At 36.5% G+C, this 25,800-nt stretch overlaps 1 protein-coding gene across 8 annotated transcripts in view; it reads left to right on the top strand.

Annotated features, from left to right (window-relative positions):
* PTBP3 (polypyrimidine tract binding protein 3) overlaps positions 1-25,800 on the top strand; it is a 121,897-nt gene that overhangs the window by 59,054 nt on the left and 37,043 nt on the right. For 6 of the 8 annotated variants that reach the window (XM_047829513.1, XM_047829514.1, XM_047829515.1 and 3 more), the window contains 3 exons: positions 2,514-2,683; positions 6,092-6,238; positions 15,937-16,101. In XM_047829513.1, the coding sequence (XP_047685469.1) occupies positions 2,514-2,683; positions 6,092-6,238; positions 15,937-16,101 (482 nt within the window). The remainder of the gene's footprint in view (positions 1-2,513; positions 2,684-6,091; positions 6,239-15,936; positions 16,102-25,800) is intronic. The other 2 variants (XM_047829519.1, XM_047829520.1) reach the window with 1 other exon arrangement.

Here is a 25,800-nt window from a genome sequence, read left to right on the forward strand (position 1 = left end):
GCCCCTCCTCCGTTTGTGCTCTGTCTCTGTCTGTCTCTTTCTCAAAACTAAATAAACATTGAAAAAAAATTTTTTTTTAATTTGTTACCATAGGTCTTTATTTGATAGTACAACACGAGTTCACATAGCATGTACAGGCATTCATTTTTGCTTACACAGTTTTACAGAGATGATGAAAACCTCTGTTAAAGAAACCACCTCAGGGTGCCTGGGTGGCTCAGTCCGTTAAGTGTGGACTGTTTGTTTCAGCTCAGGTCATGATCTCATAGTTTGTGAGTTTGAGCCCCACAAGGGGCTCTGCGCTGACAGCTCAGCACCTACTTGGGATTCTCTCTGTCCCTTTTTCTCTGCCACTCCCCTGCTCAGGAGCAGCCTTTTCAGTGTTCTTCCATTTGTTTTTGGAATATTCTGGGTCAACTGATAAAATCTCCTTGCATCTAGGAGGTTTTTCCAGTCTTTAACACCTTGTGCTAGTTAAGAAGGCACAAGATGGTGGTAGTGCTATCTTGCCATCGAGGCAAAGGAGGGTGCAAAAGGGCATACTCCATGCCTAGCTTTCACTCCTGTTTAGGACGTGATGATTAGTGTTCTAATTTAATGACAGTTGTCATTATAATCCACATAAATCTGCACATACTTTCCAAATGTATGTCCATGTCAAGTGGCTTGCTTTTTTCTAGGAATGGTAAGACATTTTGAGATGTTTGTGCTAAAAAAAAAAATTACCTTTAAACTTCAGTTTGAATGACGTTTTCACTTGCTAGCTGTGTACAAAATCATTTAGTTTCTGAACTTCTGTCTCTTCACCTGTTAATATTTAACTCAGTATATTTTTATTTGTGTACTCAAATGAGGTAGTATAAGTGAAAACAGTGTGAAAACTAGAAACTAAGGGACATTTCAGGTGGTTGCAAGCTGGTCAGCGTGTTTAGAGCAGGATAGTGTGGTCGGTCGATAGGATGTTGAATCTGAGTGGGGGTGGAGGAGGGACTGAGGCTAGAGGGAGGTAGAGTAGAAGTGGAAATGATCATAGGTGAACTTAGTGACATTGTGAATGGACATGAAAAATGTAATTAGTGATTTTGGAGGGAAAAATCAATATTTCTGGGTGGTTGAGAGAAGAAATCTCTTGACTCACAGATTAATTTGCAATAAATATTTAACTGCCTATTTTCCACAGTCTCACTAGGCATTTGTTATATACAGGTACAGACCACTAAGGACCTGAAGGAATCAGTAGTATTTGGTGTCTGGGTAGGATGCTGCCTGCATTCATGAACAGAGAATTGGGAGTGAGTGCTGATTTGGGTATTAAGTCAAGCTACTCACTTGAAAGCAAGTTGACTTCTATGCCACAGATATGGGGACACAATATGGCCATATAATTTTTATGTGGTCCTCATTTATTTATAGCCATAGACATCTGATTGCAAAGTTCCATTAATGTTTGGAAAAATGACAATTTAAGACATTTGGAAAGATTGTATTTTCCTCCTAATAGCGCTAAGTATGGTACTGTTTAGCATTTACACACACACACACACACACACACACACACACACACACACACACACTGTAATGAAACAGGCTTTCAGATAATTTGCATTCAGTCTTATATGGTGCTTTTTTTCCAAGGGAAAACATTTCTGAATCTTATGTACATAAATTTGAGTATTCATTACAGGGTTATCAATTCTAGTTATTGTCAGTGTTAAAACAAAAGAATTTAAGTAATATCTAGCTGTAACTGGGATAATGGATTTCTTTATTGTGCAGCAGTCTTCTCAAACTTCAGATTGCATCAAAATCATCTGGAGGGCTTGTTAAAATACAGGTTGCTGGGTGCCACCCCTTAGGTTCTGATTTAGTAGGTCTGAGGTGGGGCTGAAGATTTGCATTTCTAATAAGATGCTTATGTTAAGACCTACTGTTACATGATAAGGAATAAGATTGTCTTAGGAAACTGCAATTTAGCTTCTAAAAAACACTTTATAAATAGATTAGTAAAAACTACATAATGCCTGAGAAATAAACTTAATTTTCATAATGATACAGCTCGAATCCAAATCCCCTCAGGATGTGGTAAATATAAAATTTCTTTTATAGTCTTTCCTGAAAGTTAATTGTTCATATTTACTTATTTAGCACGGGAACAAGTTAGCAGAATATCTTTAAAAATACATTAAAGACATTATAAACATTATTCTCCATTCACAATAGTTGTTTAGAGGAATTTGATCCCTCTCTATATTAATTTATTTATCCAATACTTTTCCTTGAAATTAAAAATCAGACTTCAATTTTTTAAAAATTTAATACTTGCCATGAAAAACCAAAAACACCCATTCATTGAAAGTGGATGGTTTTCCACTGTCCTTATCTCTGATCAGCCCTAGAGTTTCCCTGAATTTCAAAAAGTAAAACTGTTGGAGATGAAATGTGACAATAGGGTTAATGTAGTATGTCAACCTAAATTAGTTTCAGTAATTTGAAAAAATCTTATATTTTTTTAGCTAATGGGAATGACAACAAGAAATTTAAAGGAGATAGACCTCCCTGTTCGCCTTCTCGTGTTCTCCATCTTCGCAAAATTCCAAGTGATGTCACCGAAGCAGAGGTCATATCATTAGGTCTACCATTTGGCAAAGTAACTAATCTTTTGATGTTGAAAGGAAAGAGCCAGGTATGTAATATTTAAAGATTGAACCACAGTGATTATCTCTGGGTACTAGTGTTAAAGATGACTTTTATTTTCTTGAACTTTTCTGTATTTTCTAAATTTCATTTTATTTACATAAAGTAGTTTTTTAAATAGAATTTTATGTATGACAGGAAGCAACAAACAAAAATATTAACACAGGACATAGGATTATCTCTTTTTCAATGACTTGTCCTTTTCTTCCTGAACAAAAAAATTGTATATTCTTAATTACAAAATAGTTTATGAAAATACCCTGTGATTATCAGAAGACCAAGACACAGAGAGGATATAAATTATGCCTCATTTGATAGTTAAAGGATAAGTTTTCCAAAATCTGTATAGAATGTGTAGTATATTTTAGTTTAGAATTAATATATAACTTCTTTAATAATTCAAAAGAGATTGTTAGAGGTTCTTCATTTCAGAAGTTAATAGGTTTTTCTTAAGATGAATAAGGAAACTTGCTTTTGTGGTGACCATGACAAAAATATAATACTTGTTATGTTGATTTGAGCAATCACCTGCTTTTTTGTTCCAACTCAGACCCCATTAGGATGAATTCTTTAGTTCTTTCCCAGTCTTTGGTTGTCCTGAAAATCTTTTAAACTGAGCATTGCTGGTAAGAAGAAGACAACAGATTTAAGCCCTAAACATTGTGTAGTACATTGTGATAAGACCCTATGTTCTTACACTTTTGTAAATAAGTTTAAGAAACAAATATATTTATAAATAGATTGGTATGTGTTTGGACATGAAAGAGATTATCATGTCTGATTCTGGCCCTTTAGTGAAACTAACATTCCTGTTTAATTCGGATGAGGTTATTTAAATCTGGAGAGGCTAAATAACATGTTTTAGTATTTAGCTCTTGTATGTTTACACATTTATCTTACATCTTCTGGAAATCTTACATGTGCCTGGATCTTTATTTTAACTCAGTTGCCACTACTGAGAATATATGGTTTGGGTGGTTTTAAAAGAGCCAACATGGCCAAGTCTAATGGCTGTGAGATGTATCGTGTATGTGTATCATGTACATTGTCATGTTTCATGCAGTGTATCCTGTATATTCTGTTAGATGGTTGTGAGGGGCAGCAACGTCACAATTTGTTTTTGTCTCTGCTATTGGTTCTGGGTTTATTATTTATCTGCAGTGCTATTGTGTTAATTGCTTATCTTTCAGTCATAAATCATGTTTAGAAAATATTTTGTTATATACTTTAGCAAGAGAGTGATGTGAGTCATTAGAACTACTTGTAGCTGTAATCTTTCTGATGGCGCTTAGAGGTGGGAGTGTTGAGGGCAGCATACGGGATATTTTCGCCAGCCTTTCTGTGGTTAATGACTTCTGGGATTTTTTTTTTCCACCCCTTATTATGAAAATTGATTTCTTTGGATACTTTAGAAAAACCTAAGTAATTCCTACTGGGGTCCATGTGGAAAAAGTTCTTTTTATGTATGAATTTTTAGGTTGTATATACTTTCAAGAAAAATTTTCTGTAACAATAATCATGTATTCCAAAGATACTGTTTAGCTTTTCCTTTGTGTAACTAATGTTAGACATTGAGTTTAGTTCTTTGCATTTATGAAGGGGTTTTCAGAAAGATTCTCTCCCTCCATATAGTGAATATTATTAGCAAAAAGTTTATATATTCTTTGTTCAAAAGGTGATTAAAAACCAGACAGGAAATGTTGCTATTGCTTTTTGGTTACCTTGATCATTTTTATCTTCCTTAGAAAAATTAGTAAAAGCATATTACTAATACAGATAATGGTTTTAAAGTACATTTCTTGAAGATAGTAGAATTTATTTGTTTATTGAGGATCAGTTAATTAATGATATTTGATCTATTGTGGTGTGGCTAACATTACTACTTCATAGAATGTTGTTAATTAAAGCATTTAATTGGTTCATTTGTGACATTTGATGGATACAGTTAAGCATCACATTTAACATTTGTCAGGTTAATATTCCTTTACTGGAATATTTGCCAAATAGAAACACTTAGTAAGATAACTATAAACAAATAAATAGTTTGACTTACAGATATTTGCCATTTCCTATGTTCAGGAAATTTTGTTAATAAACATTTTTATAAATTGTGTTTTATATATAATTTGAAGTGGTTACTGTACACTTGCTAATTACATGCTCTGTTGTAGTAAAAAAGAATTGAGTTATCAAACTAGAAATTTGCATGGACTTGGATCAGGAGTTCTTCCTATACATTTTTAATTTGAGATGTTCATTATAGGTAGTTCTGAGGGCTCAGAATGGTTAGTATTTCATCTTTCTAACTAACCATTATGATGGGTGGCAGAACCTCTCACGGAAGTTTCAGGAGTTCTTACAGCTGGAAGAAGCCATGTGTGGAATAAGACATAGATCTCAAGGAGACTTTTCTGATCTCAGCTCTTCCTGTGTTATTTTGCAGATATCTAATATTCGTACAATGATTACAGGTGTTAAAAGATGAATTCAGTTGAGTAAATTTTAAAGATTTTATTGGCTTTATTCAAGGATTCGTGAATTGGGTAGCATTTCATCCAGCAGATAGAAAGGAGCTGTGAAGAGCAGTGCATAATGAAAGGCTTCTGTAGGCAGAATAGGGTGGGACAAGGAAGTTACTAGTAGAGTGAGTTGTTTGAGGCAAGGTCATCTTCCTTTAGGGAATGGTTGGGGTCTGTCAGGCAGATAACCTCACTAGTGCTGACCAAGTAATTCCAGATGAACTGGTTTAAGATTCTAATCTTGGGAGAGGTTGAAACTATAATTGTTAGGTATTAACTCCTGGTTTGGTGATGTGGGCTTAGTTGGGCTTAGTACAGGTGACTTCATTTTGGGCTTGTTGCCTTGTATTTTTTAACACAGATCTCAGAAACAGTCACTTGAATGATTCAAATCAATATTGACTTAATGTAGGAAAGATGTTATCCCATTTCCCTAACTTGAACAATTGAGCCTTTACACCTGAATTCTGCATTTAATTTTATCATAAACTTAAGTGTATCATAAACAGCTATTTCATTAAAAGGTGAAAGAGCAAATCATTATGCCCCATCTTGGAGAAGTTCTTATTTAGGAAAGAACTATTAAATTCTAACCCCTGAAAGCATCCATTTTACAGTACTGATGCTCACCTTTATTTTCACCTTTTTAATTATTTCTAGATTTTAGAAGAAAGAGAAAAAAGAGGAAAACCAAAAACCACATGAAATCATTTATTCAACTGGCAATTTCCCAGTCCCAAATCCTTTATTGAGCTCGACTTTTCATATGTATTTTCATTTAACATCAGTGGTACACTTTGAAGCAAGAGTTTTTTCATAGTTCTTAGCTGTCTTTCAAAAACATGAGCTTTCACTTTACTTTCTTGTGTTTATTACAGGCTTTCTTAGAAATGGCTTCTGAGGAAGCTGCTGTTACTATGGTGAATTACTACACTCCTGTTACTCCTCACCTTCGAAGCCAGCCTGTTTTTATTCAGTATTCCAATCACAGAGAACTTAAGACTGACAATCTACCTAATCAAGCTGTAAGTATTGAAAGCATTTAAAAAATTAGCTACAAAAAAAAAAAAGCTACAAGAATACATGGTATAATAGCTTAAGATTAATTTTCTATTTCTCAGAGAGGAAAAAATCATGTTCCTTCCTGTTAGGATGCTTTATTAGTAAAGATCATGTATGTAAATTCTTACCTGAAGGCTTAAGTAGTGCCATTTAGAAATACGTTTGAAGTTGCAGTGCTAGAAATGACAGATACTGGGGGTATAGCTCAGAGGCAGAGCATTTGACTGCAGAAATGGCAGAAATTTAGTTTGCCCTTGAAACCTTTTTCACGAGTAAGAGAAAAACTTACATTCTTATCTCTTAAAATTTCAAGTCCAAAAGGAACTTTTTATACAATACTTAGAATATATAACAAAGGCATTAAGAATTTCAGTGCCGCGTCTATTTGATGTTAACATTTAAGATGTTAATAAGAATTTGTATAGATATGTTCATTAAATGGTTTTTGGCTCTTCTAGGTGAATGTGGAATGTAGAATATCAACATCTCTAATCTCATTTTTCAGTTTTTATTTTGATATAGTTCATATTGACTATAGTTCATCTTTTGTGTCTCTCCAGGTTGATTTGTAGTAGCTAAAATAGTAATCTGAAGTTACTTAAGGGTAAGAAAAATTGATCCACAAAGCAAGAAAGAGGTTTTTTTTTATTATGTTATGAGCATGTTTGGGCCCTATAGTCTTGCTCTAGGTAAAAGAACTCCTCCAGCCCTTTGATTCTGTGCTGAAAGTCATTATAGTGCAAGCTACTGAATTTAAATTAGTTTTCCACATTTTTAAAACAAAGACTTTTTCTGTGCATAATCCTTAGCTTGTTCTAAGAGATATTAGTGGCATATAATAACCTATATAAACTTAGTAAATGAGATGTTAGACATTTTTATTTTAAATTTTTTTTTCAACGTTTATTTATTTTTGGGACAGAGAGAGACAGAGCACGAACGGGGGAAGGGCAGAGAGAGAGGGAGACACAGAATCAGAAACAGGCTCCAGGCTCTGAGCCATCAGCCAAGAGCCCGACGCGGGGCTCGAACCCACGGACCGCGGGATCGTGACCTGGCTGAAGTCAGACGCTTAACCGACTGCGCCACCCAGGCGCCCCTGTTAGACATTTTTAAATAGTGTAGACTTTTGTAAATGAAAAATTGACTTCAAAATTCTAAATAGCATCCATTCTCATGGTAAAACATTCAAATAGTCCAGAAAAGTAAAAATGACAACAACAACAACACAGTTGTCCAGAGGCAACTAATTAACATTTGCTAACAGTTTGGTGTGTATTCCTTCTCTATCCAGGTGTATTATTATCTGTGTATATAATTTTACATAAGTGGAATCCTAATGTTTTGAAAGCTCATATTTTTTCTTTATAATGTGTCATGGATATATTTTTGATGGCTATAAAGGCAGAATTACTTCACAGTTTTTAAGTGAATGCATAATACTCCCTTCTATAAGACAGCCATAATCTATCCAATGTCTTGTTAATAGACATTGAAATTGTTTCCAATTTTACACTTTTTAGAAATAGCACTGTAGCAACATTCTTACATATCCTATCACACTTGCAACATTTTCTTACTAGTTAACATTTGTGGCAGTGAAATTGCTGGGACTAAGCATATGCATATTTTATATTTTGATATACGTTTCATGATTGCTTTTTTTAATGTTATTTTAGAGGGAGAGGGTATGTGTGGAAGTGTGGGGGGTGGGGGTGGGCAGAGAGACAGGGAGAAAGAGGACCCGTAGTGGGCTCTGTGCTGACAGCAGAAAGCCCAATGGGGGGCTTGAATTAATGAATGGTGAGATCATGACCTGAGCCAAAGTCAGTCACTTAACTGACTGAGCCACCCAGGTGCCCCACATGATTGCTTTTTTTAAAGAATATGTTCCAGCTTAGGGTGCCACTCATATGTGTAAGCAAGCAGTTTTCCTGTCATCTTTATTAGAGGATGAAATCATATCTTATTGTTTACTTAATATTTATTTGATAACTTATAAAGTATAGTGATTTCTGTTGATGCAGTCTTTTTCCCCATTTTTAACACTGTGGTAAATTACATATAAAATTTACCATTTTGACCATTTGTAATTGCCGAGCAGCATTAAGTACATTCATATTGTGCAATCCATCACCACCATCTTTCTCCAGAATTCTTTCACCTTGGGACACCAGGTCATGATCTCATGGTTTGTGAGATTAAGCCCTGCTTTGAGCTCTGTGCTGACAGTGCAGAGCCTGCTTGGGATTCTCTCTCACACTCTCTCCCTCTCCCCTTCCTCCTTCTCTCTCTGTCTCTGTCTCTCTCTCTCTCTCTCTCTCAAAATAAGTAAATAAACTTAAAAAAATAAATTCTTTCACCTTCCCAAATTGAAACTCTATGCCCTAAACGCTAATTCCGCATTCTTCTGCCCCCCTAGCCTCTGGCAGCCACAGTCTACTTTCTGTCTCTGAGTTTTGTCTACTAATGCGGTTTTAAAAATATTTTTACACAATACTCAAATCTCTTAAGATTGTATTATGGTTTCTGATTTTGATACCATGCTCATCAGGACCTAGTATACCAACATTAAAAAAATTGTTTTTGGGGTGCCTGGGTGGCTCAGTCGGTTAGGCGTCCGACTTCGGCTCAGGTTGTGATCTCTTGGTCCGTGAGTTCGAGCCCCGCATCGGGCTCTGTGCTGACAGCTCAGAGCCTGGAGCCTGTTTCAGAGTCTGTATCTCCCTCTCTCTCTGACCCTCCCCCATTCATGCTCTGTCTCTCTCTGCCTCATAAATAAATAAACATTAAAAAAAATTTTTTTTAATTTTTTTTACCTGTGTTTTCTTCTCATATTTTTATGTGTTAGTTGTTTTTATTTAAATGTTTAAATTTTTGTTTTATTAGAAATATTTTGGAGGTGGGGAGTGAGGATAGGCTTTGATCTCTTTTTTAACTCCCATTGACCAGTTTCTCCTTTATCGTTTTTTTGAATAACCCATTTATTATCTACTTATGTGAAACTTGTTCTTTGTCATGTTCTAGTTTTCTGTACATTTGCTGTACCTACTTAAAACATGCATGTTGGGGCGCCTGGGTGGCTCAGTCAGTTAAGCGTCCGACTTCAGCTCAGGTCACCATCTCGCGGTCCATGAGTTCGAGCCCCGCGTCGGGCTCTGGGCTGATGGCTCAGAGCCTGGAGCCTGCTTCTGATTCTGTGTCTCCCTCTCTCTCTGCCCCTCCCCCGTTCATGCTCTGTCTCTCTCTGTCTCAAAAATAAATAAACGTTAAAAAAAAAAATTAAAAACATGCATGTATACCCTTCTTAGATATGCATACACATTCTGCTTGCCTGGCTCTGATATACCCTATGTCTGTGTTACTCACATGGTGTGCACTCCATGTCTAATCCAGACTACCTTTTGTATTCACTTCTGTTCCATTCCTGTTTTCATGTCCCTAGAGCTAATGTCTCCAGTATTAATATTTTGTAGGGCAAAGCCCTCTTTTATACTCTTTTTTCAGACATTAATTAGCTATTGTATTTTACTTATGTCTCCATATATAATTATTTAGATAACTTCTACCCCCCCCCAAAAAAAAAACCACAATTGGAATTGGGTTGATTTTATAGATTAATTTGAGATAACCTATTTATATTGTTCTATGATTCTTTTGAGGAGGATGTATTTTGACTCCTGTCTTTCACTAGAGTTTTAAATTTTCATTCATGTAAGTCATGGCAGTTTTCTTATTAGTGTGATTCCTAAATATGTTAGAATAAGTCTTGAACAAGGAATAAACAATTTAATAAAACTCTTAAAGACTGGATTATTCTAAAGAGAAACTGTGAGGCATTCCAGTTGCTTGGCAACCAAAGCCAGCTGAAATGACCTAGTTAATTCTTCGATAGCCTTGATTTCTTCCTAGTGCCCTTTCCATTTTGTTATTTTTGTGCAATTTTTATACATTGATGTTTGATAAAATATAATAGTTTTTCTTTTATTCAAAGTCCTACACCAAAGTTGAAGTCAGAATTTAAGGTACTTGTTTGCATATATAAAATGTACCAAATGTCTTTTTTTTTCTGACAGCCCTGGGAAACTGATAAATTACTATTTCATTATCTTTTATTCTCTGAATAACAAGGTAACCCAAAACATGCACATAACTTCTTTTCCAGCCTATAGACATACTTGCCAGAGAGGGTCAGGTGAATATCAAATAATTTTTAAAATTTATTTATTTGAGAGAGAACACAAGCAGGGGAGAAGTGCAAAGGGAGGGAGGGAGGGAGGGAGAGAGCGAGAGCGAGAGAGAGAGAGAGAGAATATCTTTAGCAAGCTTCGCACTCTGCACAGAGCTCAGCCTGGGATCATGACCTGAGCTGAAATCAAGAGTCAGCTGCTCGACCAACTGAGGAGCCCTTCAAGTATCTTTATCTTTTTATTTAAACTAAAATTATAGTTGGGGCACCTGGATGGCTCAGTCAGTTAAGCATCCAACTCTTGGTTTTGGCTCAGGTCATGATCCTGTGGTTTAGTGAGTTCTAGCCCCACATCAGGCTCCAAGCTGACAGTGCAGAGCCTGCTTGGGATTCTCTGTCTCCCTCTCTCTTTGCCCCTCCCCCACTTGTGCTTTCTCTGTCTCTCTCAAAATAAATAAGCTTAAAAAATATGTAAACTAAAATTATAGCTAAAAAATTTAGATTGTATTTTGAGGTACAGCATTTGAGAAATGGTTTTATTAATAACCATCATTAGGGTATAGACAGTTTTGTTTTATTTTGTTTTTTTACCTTGTGGGTGGACATTTATAAATCTGCAGAGATAACCATGGAAAGATTTTGCCTAAAAATGTTTTCTTAAAAAATCATCTAACTCTACACTTAAGGTCTGTGCATTTTAAATACATTCATTTCTATCTCAATTTTAGAAATGTCTTTTTCACATTATCCAGACATGTTTAAATTTTATATGAAGTCTATTTGTCCTCCCCTCACCTTGATGAAATACTTGCATTTCCAGTCATGCTACTGCTGTTTCCTTTATTAAGTTATTAAACTGTTCCAGCGTGTTTGTTTAGAAAACATTTTAAAAATTATCTCCCATAGTAGGAATTCTGCTGCCTCATAATTTGTAGCATCAAATACACAGAACATAAATCTTCTATGTGAAATAATCTCTTTATATTAAGAAAATATTTCTCATTTTCTCCCACCCCCAACTTTTCTGTTGCCCTCTGTGGAGAGTGTGCCTCAATTTTATTTTTTTTTACTTGAATGTTTTGTCTAATTAAAAACGGAAACTACAGAGTTATTTATTAAATAAATTTGTCTTCAGGTGTTATTTTCTCAGGTTTTTATTGTCAAAAGCATTTCTTGCATGCTTGCTGCTCAGAGACCTTTGTACTCAGTCCTCTGTGAAATACTAATGCAGAATATGTTGAGAACTCTAGAATGATTAGCACAATAGGTACCGTGGCTTCTCCTATTTCTCTGTTGTGGTACCCCCCCCCCCCATGCCAAAAAGGATGAGTGAAGGAAGAGGAGCTATGATAAAAATAGTAATATCAGTAGCAGGAAGCATATGTGTAGAGTTGTTTAATAAAAAGGATTGGTAGAATGATTGATGGCATAATGAAGTAAAGTCAGCAAGGTTAAGTTTACTTTTGGTTGTGCAGGCTTAGTTTTGTAAAGATTTAATCCTCCTGATCTAAGAAAAAAAGAACCATTATTCCATTTAGAACTTCTCTATGTTGAAGTCTTTGCCTAGACGTTCTAGAGTTATGTTTGGTATGGTAGCTGCTGGCTACATGTGGCTAAATTTAAATAAATTTAAAAATGAAAAATTTAGGGGTACCTGGCTGGCTCAGTCAGAAGAGCATGTAACTCTTGATCTTGGGGTCATGAGTTCGAGTCCCACATGTTCTTGTCTGCTAATTCTACCTTCTGGGTCTTTTTAAAATTAATTATTAATTGACCCACACCTTCTGCTAATTATAGACTCAAAGTGGAAGTCTGAATCAGTTTTCAAACTTGAAAACAATGGAACCCATTTTCCAAATAAACACTTACTGGGGATCCCAGTGTAAAATATATGAGATAAACTGCTGTTTTTGAGGCAGGCTTGGGATGCTCAGTATTCCATACACATGGCTGTTTTTATAAGAGCACAGTTTTGAAAACAAATGATATAAAATTTTCAAATAATTACACATACGTTGTTCTCAAAGATAATGATGTTTTAGAAACTGAATGTTGGGCAGTTTGAATATTACCTGATACATAAAAATCTATATGGTCTAAAAATGCTGGTAAAAAGTATAAAAAAGGAGTTGCATATAAGCATAAAAGTGGAAGTTGTTCTGGGGCATCTGGGTGAGTCAGTGGGTTAAGTGTCTGACTCCAGGTTTCAGCTTAGGTCATGATCTCATGGTTCATGGGTTCCAGATCCCCATCAGGCTCTGTGCTTCTGGTGTGGAGCCTGCTTGGGATTCTCTCTCTCCTTCTCCCTCTTGCTGTCTCTCTCAAAATAAATAATAAACTTTAAAAAAAAAAGTGGAAGTTCATCTATTAAGCATACACAAAGTTAAAAGCCAGTCTTCAGAAAGATTCTTCTTTTAATGTTATTTGTCATAGCATAATGTCTCACATTAGAGAGATGATATAATAAACTAAAAATTAAAATAATGTGGGGCGCCTGGGTGGCGCAGTCGGTTAAGCATCCGACTTCAGCCAGGTCACGATCTCGCGGTCCATGAGTTCGAGCCCGCGTCAGGCTCTGGGCTGATGGCTCGGAGCCTGGAGCCTGCTTCCGATTCTGTGTCTCCCTCTCTCTCTGCCCCTCCCCCGTTCATGCTCTGTCTCTCTCTGTCCCAAAAAAAAAAAAAAAAAAAAAAAAAAGTTGAAAAAAAAATAATAAAAGCAAAACACAAGAAATGTTAATTTAAAATTGGAAGTGAATATAATATGTAAAAAAGTGGTGATTTTTTTTTCATTTTGTGGCACAGACTAATTATCACCATTCTTAAGGAATGATGAGAATGGAACAAAGAGATTGATGAAAACTTGCATTTGATTTCATTAATCATTAACCATGCTTTTTTCCCTTAAATTTTCCTTCCTTCACCCACTTCATTTTCTAAATAATGGTTTTAAATTTTGAGGCAGTCATAAAATTGAAAGAGTTACAGATACAATACAAGTTTTGATTTCTTCAGGCATTTATGAATAAGTTGCTTACCTGATCGGTCTTCATTGTCCAGTATTTTAGTGTGCATTTCCTATAAGCAAGGACATTTTCCTACACAACCAAAATATAGAGGTCAAAATTAGGAAATTGACATTCAGTCCTCAGTCCCCATTCAAGTTTTGCCTATCATCCCAGTAATGTTTGTTAGAGCAAAACAAACATTATTTAGAATCACATGATCTGTTTAGAAGTCACATCTTTTAGTGTTCTTTAGTCTGAAACAGTTCCTCAGTTTTTGACTTTCATGACCTTGATTTGACACTTTGGATAATTATAGGCAGTCTGTCGTCTTGATTTCCCTCAATTTGAGTTTATCTGGTATTGCCTTGTGATTACATTCAGTGTATATAGTTTGACAGGAACATCGTAGAAGTAATGTCCTTTTTTTCTCATTGCATCATATCAGGTGGCACATAATTTCAGTTTGTTGCATTACTGATGTTGTGCTCTTAGATTCCTTGATGAGGCTCATGTTTGGCTTCTCCACTGTAAAGTTATGACTTACAAAGGAGGAAAGAGGAATATTTTGGGGGAAGGTACTTTAAAGCAGTATATATATATATACTTCTTACCAACTGTTAACTTATACCAGTATGGATTTAAGGTTTCCTGTTTTATTTGATGGGTTGTTATTTGTTACAATCACTGTTTTGATTCTCAAACTGTCCTATATTTGGCCACTGGGAGCCCCTTCAAGAAGCTGTCTTCTATCTTTTGGCATGTTTCCATAAATATTTGAACAGTTTTTTGCATCCTAGTAAAAACAAACAAACAAACAAAAAACCAAAGAAACAAAAAAGTTACTCATTTTGTACTGTCTTTGCTCCAGCTCTGGAACTCGACTTGTTTTAGGGCACTCTGGTCTTTTTAGTGGAGCATGCTATTTCGAAACTCATCTGCCGAATGAAATCTTGCCATTTGCAACAATATGGATCTACCTAGAGGGTATTATGCTAAGTGAAATAAATCAGACAGAGAAAGACAAATATGTGATTTACTTATATGTGGAATCTAGAAAATAAGTTAAAAACAAAAAACAAATTCTTAAATACACAGAGCAAACTAGTGGTTGCCACACAGGAAGGTGGTAGGGAGGAGGGTTTGGCAAAATAGGTGAAAGGTATTAAGAAGTGCAGACTCCCAGTTATAAATGTCATGTAGATAAAAAGTACAGCATAGGGAATATAGTCAATAATATTGTACTAGTGTTGTATGGTGGCAGATGGTGACTGCATTTGTGGTAAGTATTGAGCAATATATAGAATTTTCAAATCACAATGGTGTACACCTGAAACTAATATAACATTGTACGTCAACTGTAATTCAATAACAACAACAAGAACAATAAAAATAGGAGACGTTTCCAGGAGTTTGACAGAAGTGGGGTTCAGAATTGTGTTTGAGACATTTTCAGATTTTCATCAAGTGTTTAAGTACCACTGTTTACAGTCTTCTGTGTGACTCCAGACAAACCATTTAACCCATCTCAGACTCGGTTTTCTCATCTGAAAAAAATGTAATAATACATGTCTCGTAAATTGTTGTGAGAATTAAAGAGAGTTGTATAGTGAATGCATAGAATGATACCTGCAATTAGTGCTCCGTAAATGTTCTATTATAAGTAAATACTGTCTTCTTGCTAAAAAAAAATAAAAGCTTGTCTGCCTGCCCCTGCTTGGGTTCTTACATCCTATTTTAGGCTGCCCCACCATTGAATTACCTTCTTACCCCGGTCAGGCCTTCATGGACCTCCTCTTCACCCTGCTTGGACTGTCTTCACTACATTGGTTCACACCATGTGGACCCTTTCCTAACTCTCCTTGGGCTCTAACAGTCCTGCCAGGCTATTCTCTTCTGGATGCATTTCTTACCCTTTTCATATTCCTCAGGTTTGATGTCTAGCACTGAACCACCCCCACACTAGATACCTTTCTTAGCTTGTTTGGGCTCAAGTTTGCCCTTGCCAGGCAGCCTACTGTGTAGATGCTGTCCTCATCGCTCAGGTTCTGATGCTTATGCCAGGATGCCTTCCTATAGGGATGCATTCCTAACCCCCTCTGAGCCACCTTAGCTCCATATTTGCGTCTATCATATGCCACCCAAAGGTTTTAGAACTCAGTGGTTCAGGGAGGGAAAAAGAAGAGGGACTTGAGTGGTTTTTAAGTCATCTTTAATGTTGCTTTCACTTTTTTTTTCTGTTATTTAAAAATTAGGAAATAAAAATCATCTCCACATTTTCCTCTTTTTTTTTTTTTTGCCATGTGTTTTTTTCATTTCTTCAAGTAACTTTAAGTACCTTTCTTAAATATTGTGTCATTGTGATAAGAAAGCTAGTCTTTTGAATCTTAACTGATTACAAATTTAGGATATGTGCATCTAGAGAAAGTAGATATGTATTTTTTTCCTTATTTTGGATTGTTTTATAGAGAGCCCAAGCTGCACTGCAGGCTGTCAGCGCTGTCCAGTCAGGAAGCCTGGCCCTTCCTGGAGCTCCTACCAATGAAGGCACAGTCATACCTGGGCAGAGCCCTGTGCTCCGAATAATTATTGAAAACCTCTTTTACCCTGTTACTCTGGAAGTTCTTCATCAGGTAAAGTGGAACAACACTCTTAAGAGGCAAATGTGACCTCTGTAGCTTTTGATGTTTATATCTTAACTTGCTTTTTTTTTTTGGCTGGTATATATGTTTAAATAATAATAACCTTAAGCATCCTGTTTTATGTAGGAAATAGTATCTATTAGAGATCATTTTTTTTAATGTTTATTTTGAGAGAGAGAGAGAGGGAGAGAGAACACAAGTGGGGGGAACAGAGAGAGAGGGAGACACAGAATCTGAAGCAGGCTCCCAGCTCTAAGCTGTCCGCATAGAGCCCGATGCAGTGCCCGAACTCGTGAGCTGTGATATCATGACCTGAGCGAAGTTGGACGCTCAATCAACTGAGCCACCTAGGCGCCCAGAGATAACTTTTCTATAGCTTCATTTTTCTAACTTAAATACTTGATATAAAAGGGTATGTAAGAAATTCTTTTTTAAAAATACATAAGCATGAAAATGAACAAAGCATAGAATCCTATTAAAAACACACTGATAGTAGTTATTCTATTAACTCTTTCTTACATTTGAGTATTTTCATTTTAGAAACTCTGAAAGGAAAGTATGTGGTAACTCTTCATGTATAAAATGGAAGTATCATGTTAAATACTGACTGATGGTCAACATAATTTTCATAGACTACCCATTAATATGTCCAAACTGTTGTGATAAAAGGCACCCCACCACATCATGGCCTACTATGAGAGTGTCGAATTTAAGAACTGGAAGGTAACTAAGTTACATAATTTTGTAGTGAGTAAAACTGAGAGATAATTAAATATTGTAGAGAGTAACTGAAGAGACAGAACTCAAGCCTCCTAATATGAAGTCCAATGTTGTGTTTTGTATGCTTGTTATACATATATATATGTGTGTGTATATATGTGTATGTATATATATGTATATGTGTGTATATATATATATATATATATATGTATATATATATATATGTGTGTGTGTGTGTGTGTATGTATTTCCAAAAGAGGGCAAGAAAGAAGAGGACAGAAGATCCAAGGCGGGCTCTGTGCTGACAGCAGAGAGCACAATGTGAGGTTTGAACTCATAAACTGCAAGGATCATGACCTGAGTCAAAGCCGGCTGCTTAACCAACTGAGCCACCCAGGCACCCCTGCTTGTTACAGTTTTAACTAATACTCCATATATACATATCCTCAAAATGTAACGTACAATTACTTGGTATCTAACCCGAAAACTTCAATTAGTTTTTGTCCTCTTTTGCTGCATATTGATTCCATTCCCTCATACTTGTCAAGCCATACACTGTAATGTTAAAACACTAAAACGGGTACCTGGGTGGCTTAGTCAATTAAGCATCCAACTTCAGCTCAGGTCATGATCTCCTAGCTTGTGGGTTCAAGCCCTGCATCCACCTCTGTGCTAACAGTTCAGAGCCTAGAGCCTGCTTCGGATTCTCTCTCTCTCTCTCGCTCTCTCTCTCTCTCTCTCTCTCTCTCTCCCCACTCTCCCTCTCTCCCTCTCCCCACTCTCCCTCTCTCCCTCTCCCCACCCCAATCCCTCACTCAGGCGTGCATACTCTCTCTCTCAAAAATAAATAAATATTTAAAAAATTTTAAACACTAAAACATATACTTATTTTCATATTTATATCTCAGTATGTACTGCATAGTGTGATGCCAAGTCAGTCCAGAATCATTTAACTGTTTTCCAAACCTTTGGCTTTGCACTACTAAGTGAAGAGTCATAGGGATGTATATGTGCATGTGTGTTTAAGAATTGAAGTACATTCCGGGGCGCCTGGGTGGCTCAGTCAGTTAAGCGTCCGACTTCGGCTCAGGTCATGATCTCGCGGTTCGTGAGTTCAAGCCCCGCGTCGGGCTCTGTGCTGACCGCTCAGAGCCTGGAGCCTGTTTCGGATTCTGTGTGTCTCTGTCTCTCTCTCTGACCCTCCCCCGTTCATGCTCTGTCTCTCTCTGTCCCAAAAATAAATAAACGTTAAAAAAATAATTAAAAAAAAGAAAAGAATTGAAGTACTTTCCATCCTATTCTCACATTTTATAAATTAGGAAACTGGGGTCCTTAAAGTCACATTACTTTCCCACAGTCATTGTACTAATTGGCAATAAAGTTCAGATACATTTCCCAACACAGTTCCTGTGCCATGCATATAAATATCAAAATATACCATTTATTAGGCCTACTGTGTTCCCTATAGTAGTTTTATGCATACCATTTTCTAAATATACGTATTTGTGAAGCATGTCTAGGAAAGGCCTTAACAGTACTATCCATAGCCACCCTTCTTCCTTACAAAGGTTTCAGCAGTTGCTTAAGTGATTGGCTTCTTAGTTCTGGTGACTTTTCTTGTCCTATGTTTATCCCAGAGTGTCAGTGAGCACTGTGATCCATCAGCAGTGTTTGTTTGCTTTTGTAACGGTAACATCGAAGCTACTACTAACTTACTAACGCTGTTTTACAGAAGATGTTCTTGCACCTGTGGCTCAACAGTGCCATCATTCAGCCTTGAGTTTAGCTAGAGTCTTGTGGTTCTGCCCTGTCATTCCATTTATTTTTTCCCTGAGAGCAGTAACAAACCTTGTTTCTCTCCCAAAAGATCATGGGGTCCTTCAGAGTGAAGAGGAGTAATTCTGAGAGTCCTTAATAGTAAGCAGGACTCTCAGCCTTTCAGTTATCACACTTCCTTGTTTAATCCTCTTTTCCCTTGCTGTTGGAATGAAATCAAAGCCCTTACCAAGGCCCTTAAGGTCCCACATGCAGACCTCTCCCCTTCTCTTTAACCTCATTTCCTAACACCCTTCTGCTTATTTAGCCACTGGCTTTTCTGGCCCTTTGCCCCCAGTTTACTCATGTCTTAGTCCGTTTCTATCTCCTATTTCTTTCCAAAACACTTCACTGAGACGGTCACTTAGTTGAACCTACATCATTCAGTCTACAGCTCAAATTTGCCTCCTCAGTCTTTCTCTCATTGCATTAACTGAGCCCTCTCCCCTAGCACTCTGTGTCATTAGCCAACTAAAGTGTAGTATAACATGATTAAGGATACAGGGTCTGGAGCTGGTTTGAATCCTGGCTCTTCCACTTACTACCTGTATAACCCTGGGCAACTAACTTACCTCTCTGTATCTTTTTCTTATTTATATAATGGGGCTGGACATGGTGTCTATCTTTTATATATCTTTATATCTTTACTGTGAAGGTACCTTTATATCTTTATTGTGAAGATTACATGAGTTAATGCATTTAAGGCACCTAGAAATATTAAGGTATACATTAGAAAGATACATATTAAGTGCTCAAGAAATGTTAGCTATAATTATTAGACACTAGCAAATTGCACTGTAAGAAACTGATCCTTGCTCTGGTCTTGTGGGTAAGATATAACTTCCTAAGTAATAGCCTAAAAATGTGATGAATATTGTGGTGGGATAATACATGGAAGTATGGAGTTGGTTGCACCTGTTATAATTAATTAGCATATTATTTTATATTTTTTGCTGAAGAGTTGGCATTAGCTAAGCTCTTCTCTGACATCTCTTGAAGTTAGTGTTTTTTTCTTTAGCTCATGGTAAGGGGAGTGAGTGAGTGAGATGAGAGTGGTGCTATTTCAGGTGAGGAAAGTTAACGGAGGTTTTCAATATGATATTTGAGCAGAGGCCTAATGTATGTGGTAAAATAACACAGAAAGAACAGCAAGTGTGAAGTGTCTAAGTGCAAGGGTGCTTAATGTGTTGAAATATCAGAAATAAGGCTATGTAATTGCAATTGTAAAAAGTGGGAAAACTATAAATGATAGAATCAGAGAAGGGGTTAGGATCCAGATGATGCAAAGCCTTTATAATCTTTACACTATGTAAGATGGGAAGCCATTAGAGGATTTTGAGTAGAGGAGTAAGATGATAGATTTATGTTTTAATGGAATCACTCTTGTTGCTGTGTTAAGAATAAATTGTAGGCATAAGTGGAGGATCTTAGCATAGTCCAGGTAAGAGATGGTGGTGACCCATGTGAGGATGTGGTCTCGGGAAGTGGTGATTATGGATATATTTGGAAGGATTTGCTGATGGGTTGAGTAATCGTGGATTATGAAGAAAAAGTGGAGTAATCAAGAATGCCTTCCAGATTTTGGATGTGAGCCTCTGGTAAAATAGAGCAATTTTATGCTAAGATAGTAAAGACTAAAGGGAAAAGAAGATTTGGGGCAGGGGTAGAGGTAGTGTTTTGGACAAGATAATTTTGGGATACCTATTAGGCATGCAAGTGGTTGATGTTGAATAGACAATTGGGAAATAAGTTTGGAACGAGTGTAGGAATTCAGGGCTGGAGATTTGGTTATCATCAGCATATGGGTGGTAATTAAAGCCATTGGATTGGATTGCATAATCTAGAGAGTGTTTGTAAGTTAGGAAGTCATTTCTCAACAATTCCATAATGTAAATTCAACCTTGCATACTAAAAAATTTCTTTGTGTACTGAAATAGTACAAAACAATGTTCTCATGTAGTCCATTACTTCCAAATACTGTTATTTATGGGAGTTTTTTATGAATGTCCAATAGATGAATGTCTTCAAGATAAAGAACTGATCTTTTTGAATTGCAGAGTAAAGATAAATAACTTTAAAAAGCAATTATTAAAAGAGTCAGTACTAGTAATATACAATTCTGGTTCTTAAATCTTACTGTTTCATTGGGGACAAAAATTACTGTAAACAAATTATGGCCGATACACTAGGTTTTTGGGTTTGTTTTTTTTTTAGTGTGTATTTATTTTTGGATGTTTGAGCCACCCAGGCGCCCAAGTACACTTTTTACAAGTAAATACTAGTGAACTTTTTTAGTTTCTGATAAGTGCTCCATGTATAAACATCACCATGAAGATTAATTTTACCTGAATTTGATCTTTGGTATTCTCTTCATCCCCCCCCCCCTTTTAATGTTTGTTTGTTTGTTTGTTTCGAGAGAGTGAGTGCGCACATGTGCACACAAGCAGGGGAGGAGTAGAGAGAGAGGAAGAAAGAAAACCAAGCAGGCTCCATGCTGTCAGTGCAGAGCCTGACTTAGGGCTTGACCTCATGAACCGTGAGATCATGACCTGAGCTGAAATCAAGAGTCAGGTGCTTAATCCACTGAGCCACCCAGGCACCTCTCTCTTCATCCCATTTTAAAGTCTTAGAAGATTAAATGCACAGGAGACATCAAGAGTTGGGTCTGTGTGTTTGTGTTTATGACAGAAAAATAAATATATTAGAGAAGTAGAATCAAAGAGTCAAATTATTACTGTAATCAATAATAATAAATCCATATATATTAAACTTTCCTGAATGTTAATCTTATGAGACCAAATCTGTTTAAAATTGTTGGTAAATTATTACTGTTGGTATTACTGTTGGTAATTATGAAAAGTTGTTAAAAATCACACTCGAGGGGTGCCTGGTTGGCTCAGATGGTTAAGCGTCCGACTTCGGCTCAGGTCATGATCTTGTGGTTTGTTCGTGGGCTCAAGCCCTGCATCAGGCTCTGTGCTGACAGTGCAGAGACTGCTTAGGATTCTCTCTCTCTCTCTCTCTCTCTCTCTCTCTCTCAAATTTTTAAAAAAATCACACTTGAGACATTAGCCTAGATTCCCTGGTGTTGCTCACTTACTTTGTTCAAAAGTATCAGATTGATGTTTAAAGCTACTCTGTCAGTACATACAATCCAGGGGACCCTAGGTAACTGTCCATGGTTAGCCAGTTCCACCCATTTATATTCTGTTAACACATTCAGTTAAAAATCACACAGCCAAACCCATCAGTGAGTGAGGATGTGCATCATGTTGGTATTCATGTTAAATGAGAGAATGTAAACATTAATAAAATCTGAAGGTTAAGTAGAAATTTTCTAGGTTCTAAGCATAATTTAGTGTAAAATTCCAGATTTGAGAGCGAATTGTATGTTCTTACTACTTCATTAATGAGATATTTTACATGAAGAATGTTTATTATTTTCAAAAAACTGCATGTTGCCGTAATTCCAGTCAGGTCTAAGTATAATTCTTTATCAGTTAATAATAAGCATTTACGATGTACTTGTTTATATGCCAAGAATTTTACTCAATGATATAGAAATGATTAAGACAAGGTGTGTGTGTGTGTGTGTGTGTGTACATACACACCTTCAAGGAGCTTTCAGTCTAATTAAAGGAGACATATGTAAACAAATGTATAGCACAGTATAAGTAAAACAAAAATATATATGAGACCAAGAAGGGAGTAATAAGAAAGGGAATGAACTCTGTTGATACTTGGGAGAGGCTGAGAATTTTCTGGTGGCATTACTTTCCTGAGCTGAATTTTGGAAAAGATAAATGAAAATTTACTAGGTATTAAGCATAGAGTTCTAAGAAAAAGGGAATAGCCATGTGTATAGGCATAGATGTCTGAAATCCCTTGGTACATTTAGAGAACTAGACACAACTGCACATTGTTGGTATAAATAGTGTGATATAGAGTATCAGGAAATGTGGTTAGAGAAGTAAACCAGAGCAAAATTGTATATGATATAATCTTACTTGTAGTTTAGAATACTACCTGTGGCTGCAGTAAAAAAGTCTATTACTACTCCTTTACCCAACACTCAGATTATGCACTTATACAGATCGGGGTGTGTTTGTGATCACAGTATCACCAAGGATGGAAATAAGAAAATACAAGACCTTTTCCCAGGAATGCTTGTATCTTAAAGAAAGATACAACATAAAATCTATATTCTTTGACAGTCAGCTGAGAAGATAAGTGTGGTATTCTTTTATAAATTTTAAGAATATTATCTAGAACACACAGGGTGTACTGAGGAAATGCCTGTGACAGGACCAGAATTTTCATTAAAAGAACAAAAAGAAATTCCTAATGTTTTCAGAACAGTTAAATGAGAGATTAAGATCAGTTGTTTGTTTGTTTGTTTGGTTTTTGTTTGTTTTGAGAGAGCGAGGGCACTAGTGAGCAAGGAGCAGAGAGAGAAAGAGGGAGGGAGAATCCCACGAGGGGCAGAAAGAGAGAGGCAGGGCTTGCCCAGGGCTCTTGTTTTACCTGAAAAGCTGATCTCGTGCTCACCAGAGGGGCATGAGATCACTCTAGGTGGGGCTCAAGCTCACCCGAAGCAGGGAACGAGATCACACAAAGTGGGGCTCAAGCTCACTTGATGTGGGACTCAAACTCATGGAATGTGAGATCCTGACCTAAGCCAAAGTTGATGCTTAATGACTGAGCCACCCAGGCGCCCAAGATCCCAAAGTTCTAAACTCTGAAATATGACCATAACTAAATTAACTGCGTTTTTTTTTTTAAGGAATTTCAACAAAGAATCCTCAGACTAATTTTAAGTAATAACATTTTTTGATGAGCCCTTCTAAGACAAATTGGTTCTGCAAATCTTGTTCAATGGTGTTATCTCCTATAAGAAGTGTTTGACTCTAAGCTGATTATCTGTTAGCATTTTGCCAAAAATGAGTATTTGGACTTTAGGACAGTTTATTTTATTTGGGGGTTGTAAAGTATACGTAAAATTTACCATTTTAACTGATTTTTTTTTTTTAATTTTTTTTTTCAACGTTTATTTATTTTTGGGACAGAGAGAGACAGAGCATGAACGGGGGAGGGGCAGAGAGAGAGGGAGACACAGAATCGGAAACAGGCTCCAGGCTCTGAGCCATCAGCCCAGAGCCCGACTCGGGGCTCGAACTCCCGGACCGCGAGATCGTGACCTGGCTGAAGTCGGACGCTTAACCGACTGCGCCACCCAGGCGCCCCAACTGTTTTTAAGTGTACAGATCAGTGACATTAAATGCACTCTCATTGTTTTGCAATTATCACCACTCACCTTATATCTCCAAAAAGCTTTTTGTCTTCCTAAATTGAAACTCCCACACCCATTAAAAAATACCTCCCCATTCCCCTTTTCTCTCAGCCCTTGGCAGCCACCATTCTACTTGCTGTCTATGAATTTGACTTCTTTACATTATATAAGTGGAACCATGGATAATTTGTTCTTTTGTGACTGGCTTACTTCACTTAAGTGTCTTTAGGGTTCATCCATGTGGTAGCATGTATCAGAATATCCTTTCTTTTAAAGGCTGAATAATATTCCTTTGTATGTATTTAACACATTTTTGTTTATCCATTCATCTGTGGATGGACATTTAGGTTGCTTCCATCTTTTGCAAATAATGCTGCTACCAACATGGATGTACAAATAAATACCTCTTTAAGTCCCTGCTTTTGGTTCTTTTGGGCTTATACTAAGAAGTCGAACTGTTGAATCATATGGTAATTTTTTTTTTTTTACTTTTCTTGAAGAACCACCATCCTATTTTCCATAGCAGCTACATCATTTTACATTCCTACCAACAGTGCACAAGGGTTCTGTTTTCTCCACATCCTCACCAACCCTTGGTATTTTCTGTGTTTGTTTTTTGTTTTTTGATAAAAGCTGTCCTAATGAGTGCGAAATCTCATTGAGTTTTTATTTGCATTTCCCTGATGATTAGTGGTGCTGAGCATCTTTTCATGTGTTTATTGGCTATTTGATTATTTTTAAGTCCTTTGCTGATTTTTGTTGTTGAATTATAGGAGTTCTTCATATATTTTGGATAGTAACCCCTTACCGGATATGATTTGCAAATATGATCTCCTGTTTTGTGGGTTGCTGTTTCACTCTGTTGATAGTGTCTTTTGATGCACATAAGTCTTAAATTTTGATGTAGTAGAAGTTGCCTATTCTTTTGCTGCTGTGCTTTAGGGTATTTATTATTGATCATTCTTTCTAAAGGTAATTAAAAGGGAGGAAGGACTATTTGGCTATTAAGGACATTCATATATAGTATTTGATAATAGTGATAATAGCAAATTCTTACCAGCATAGGGAATAATTATCTTTTTATTCTTAAAAGTGGACGGACAAGCTTCTGGCTGATTAAGATCCACATTTAAGATGGGATGGGATATAAGAGGAAAACAAAGTGCATTGTAGTAACCGTGGCTATTGGTGATGGAGTAGAGCAAGTATATTGTAAGAATTTGCTAGGGTAACCAGGTATCTGTCAGGAAATCTCCACACTGTGTTTATTCCTCTTCTCCAAAGACACTTCAGAGAGGCCTTCTTTGACCAGTCTTGCACCTTCCCAAGTTACATTCCAGTTCACTCTTATCCCTTTTCCTTTTATTTTTATTCATAACACTTTTTTATGATGAGACATTGTTTTTCATTTATCGTCTGTCTTTCCTTAGGGCATAGACTTTTGTTGTTATTCACTGCTGATTTCCAAGGCCTAGAACAGTGCTCTTTGAATATTGAATGAATTAACAGAGTGGCCTGTAGAGGAACATTTTATAGTTTGTCTGCCTATAAAAATCTTAAGAAGTTGATGCTGATTCTCAAGGTGAAATAGTTGATCCATATGACTCTTCCACTTCCATTCATATGCTTTGTAACACCATTATCTCTTACCAGTAATTAATTCCTACTGTAGTCTCATGTTTTTCATATTGTCCCATTTATCACATACTATAAAATAGGTTAAATATTTGAGTGCCTGTTGTGCATCAGGCACTGTTTTAGGCCATGCGTGGATGTTGAAACATTAACATCTTAGGCTTGATTTAAGTCATTTTTGTACCGACAATTTTAATAGAGGAAATTATTTTCATTAGGGCTGCCTAGGT

The sequence above is a fragment of the Prionailurus viverrinus genome, chromosome D4, assembly GCF_022837055.1.
Source record: "Prionailurus viverrinus isolate Anna chromosome D4, UM_Priviv_1.0, whole genome shotgun sequence".
Lineage (NCBI taxonomy): Eukaryota > Metazoa > Chordata > Mammalia > Carnivora > Felidae > Prionailurus > Prionailurus viverrinus.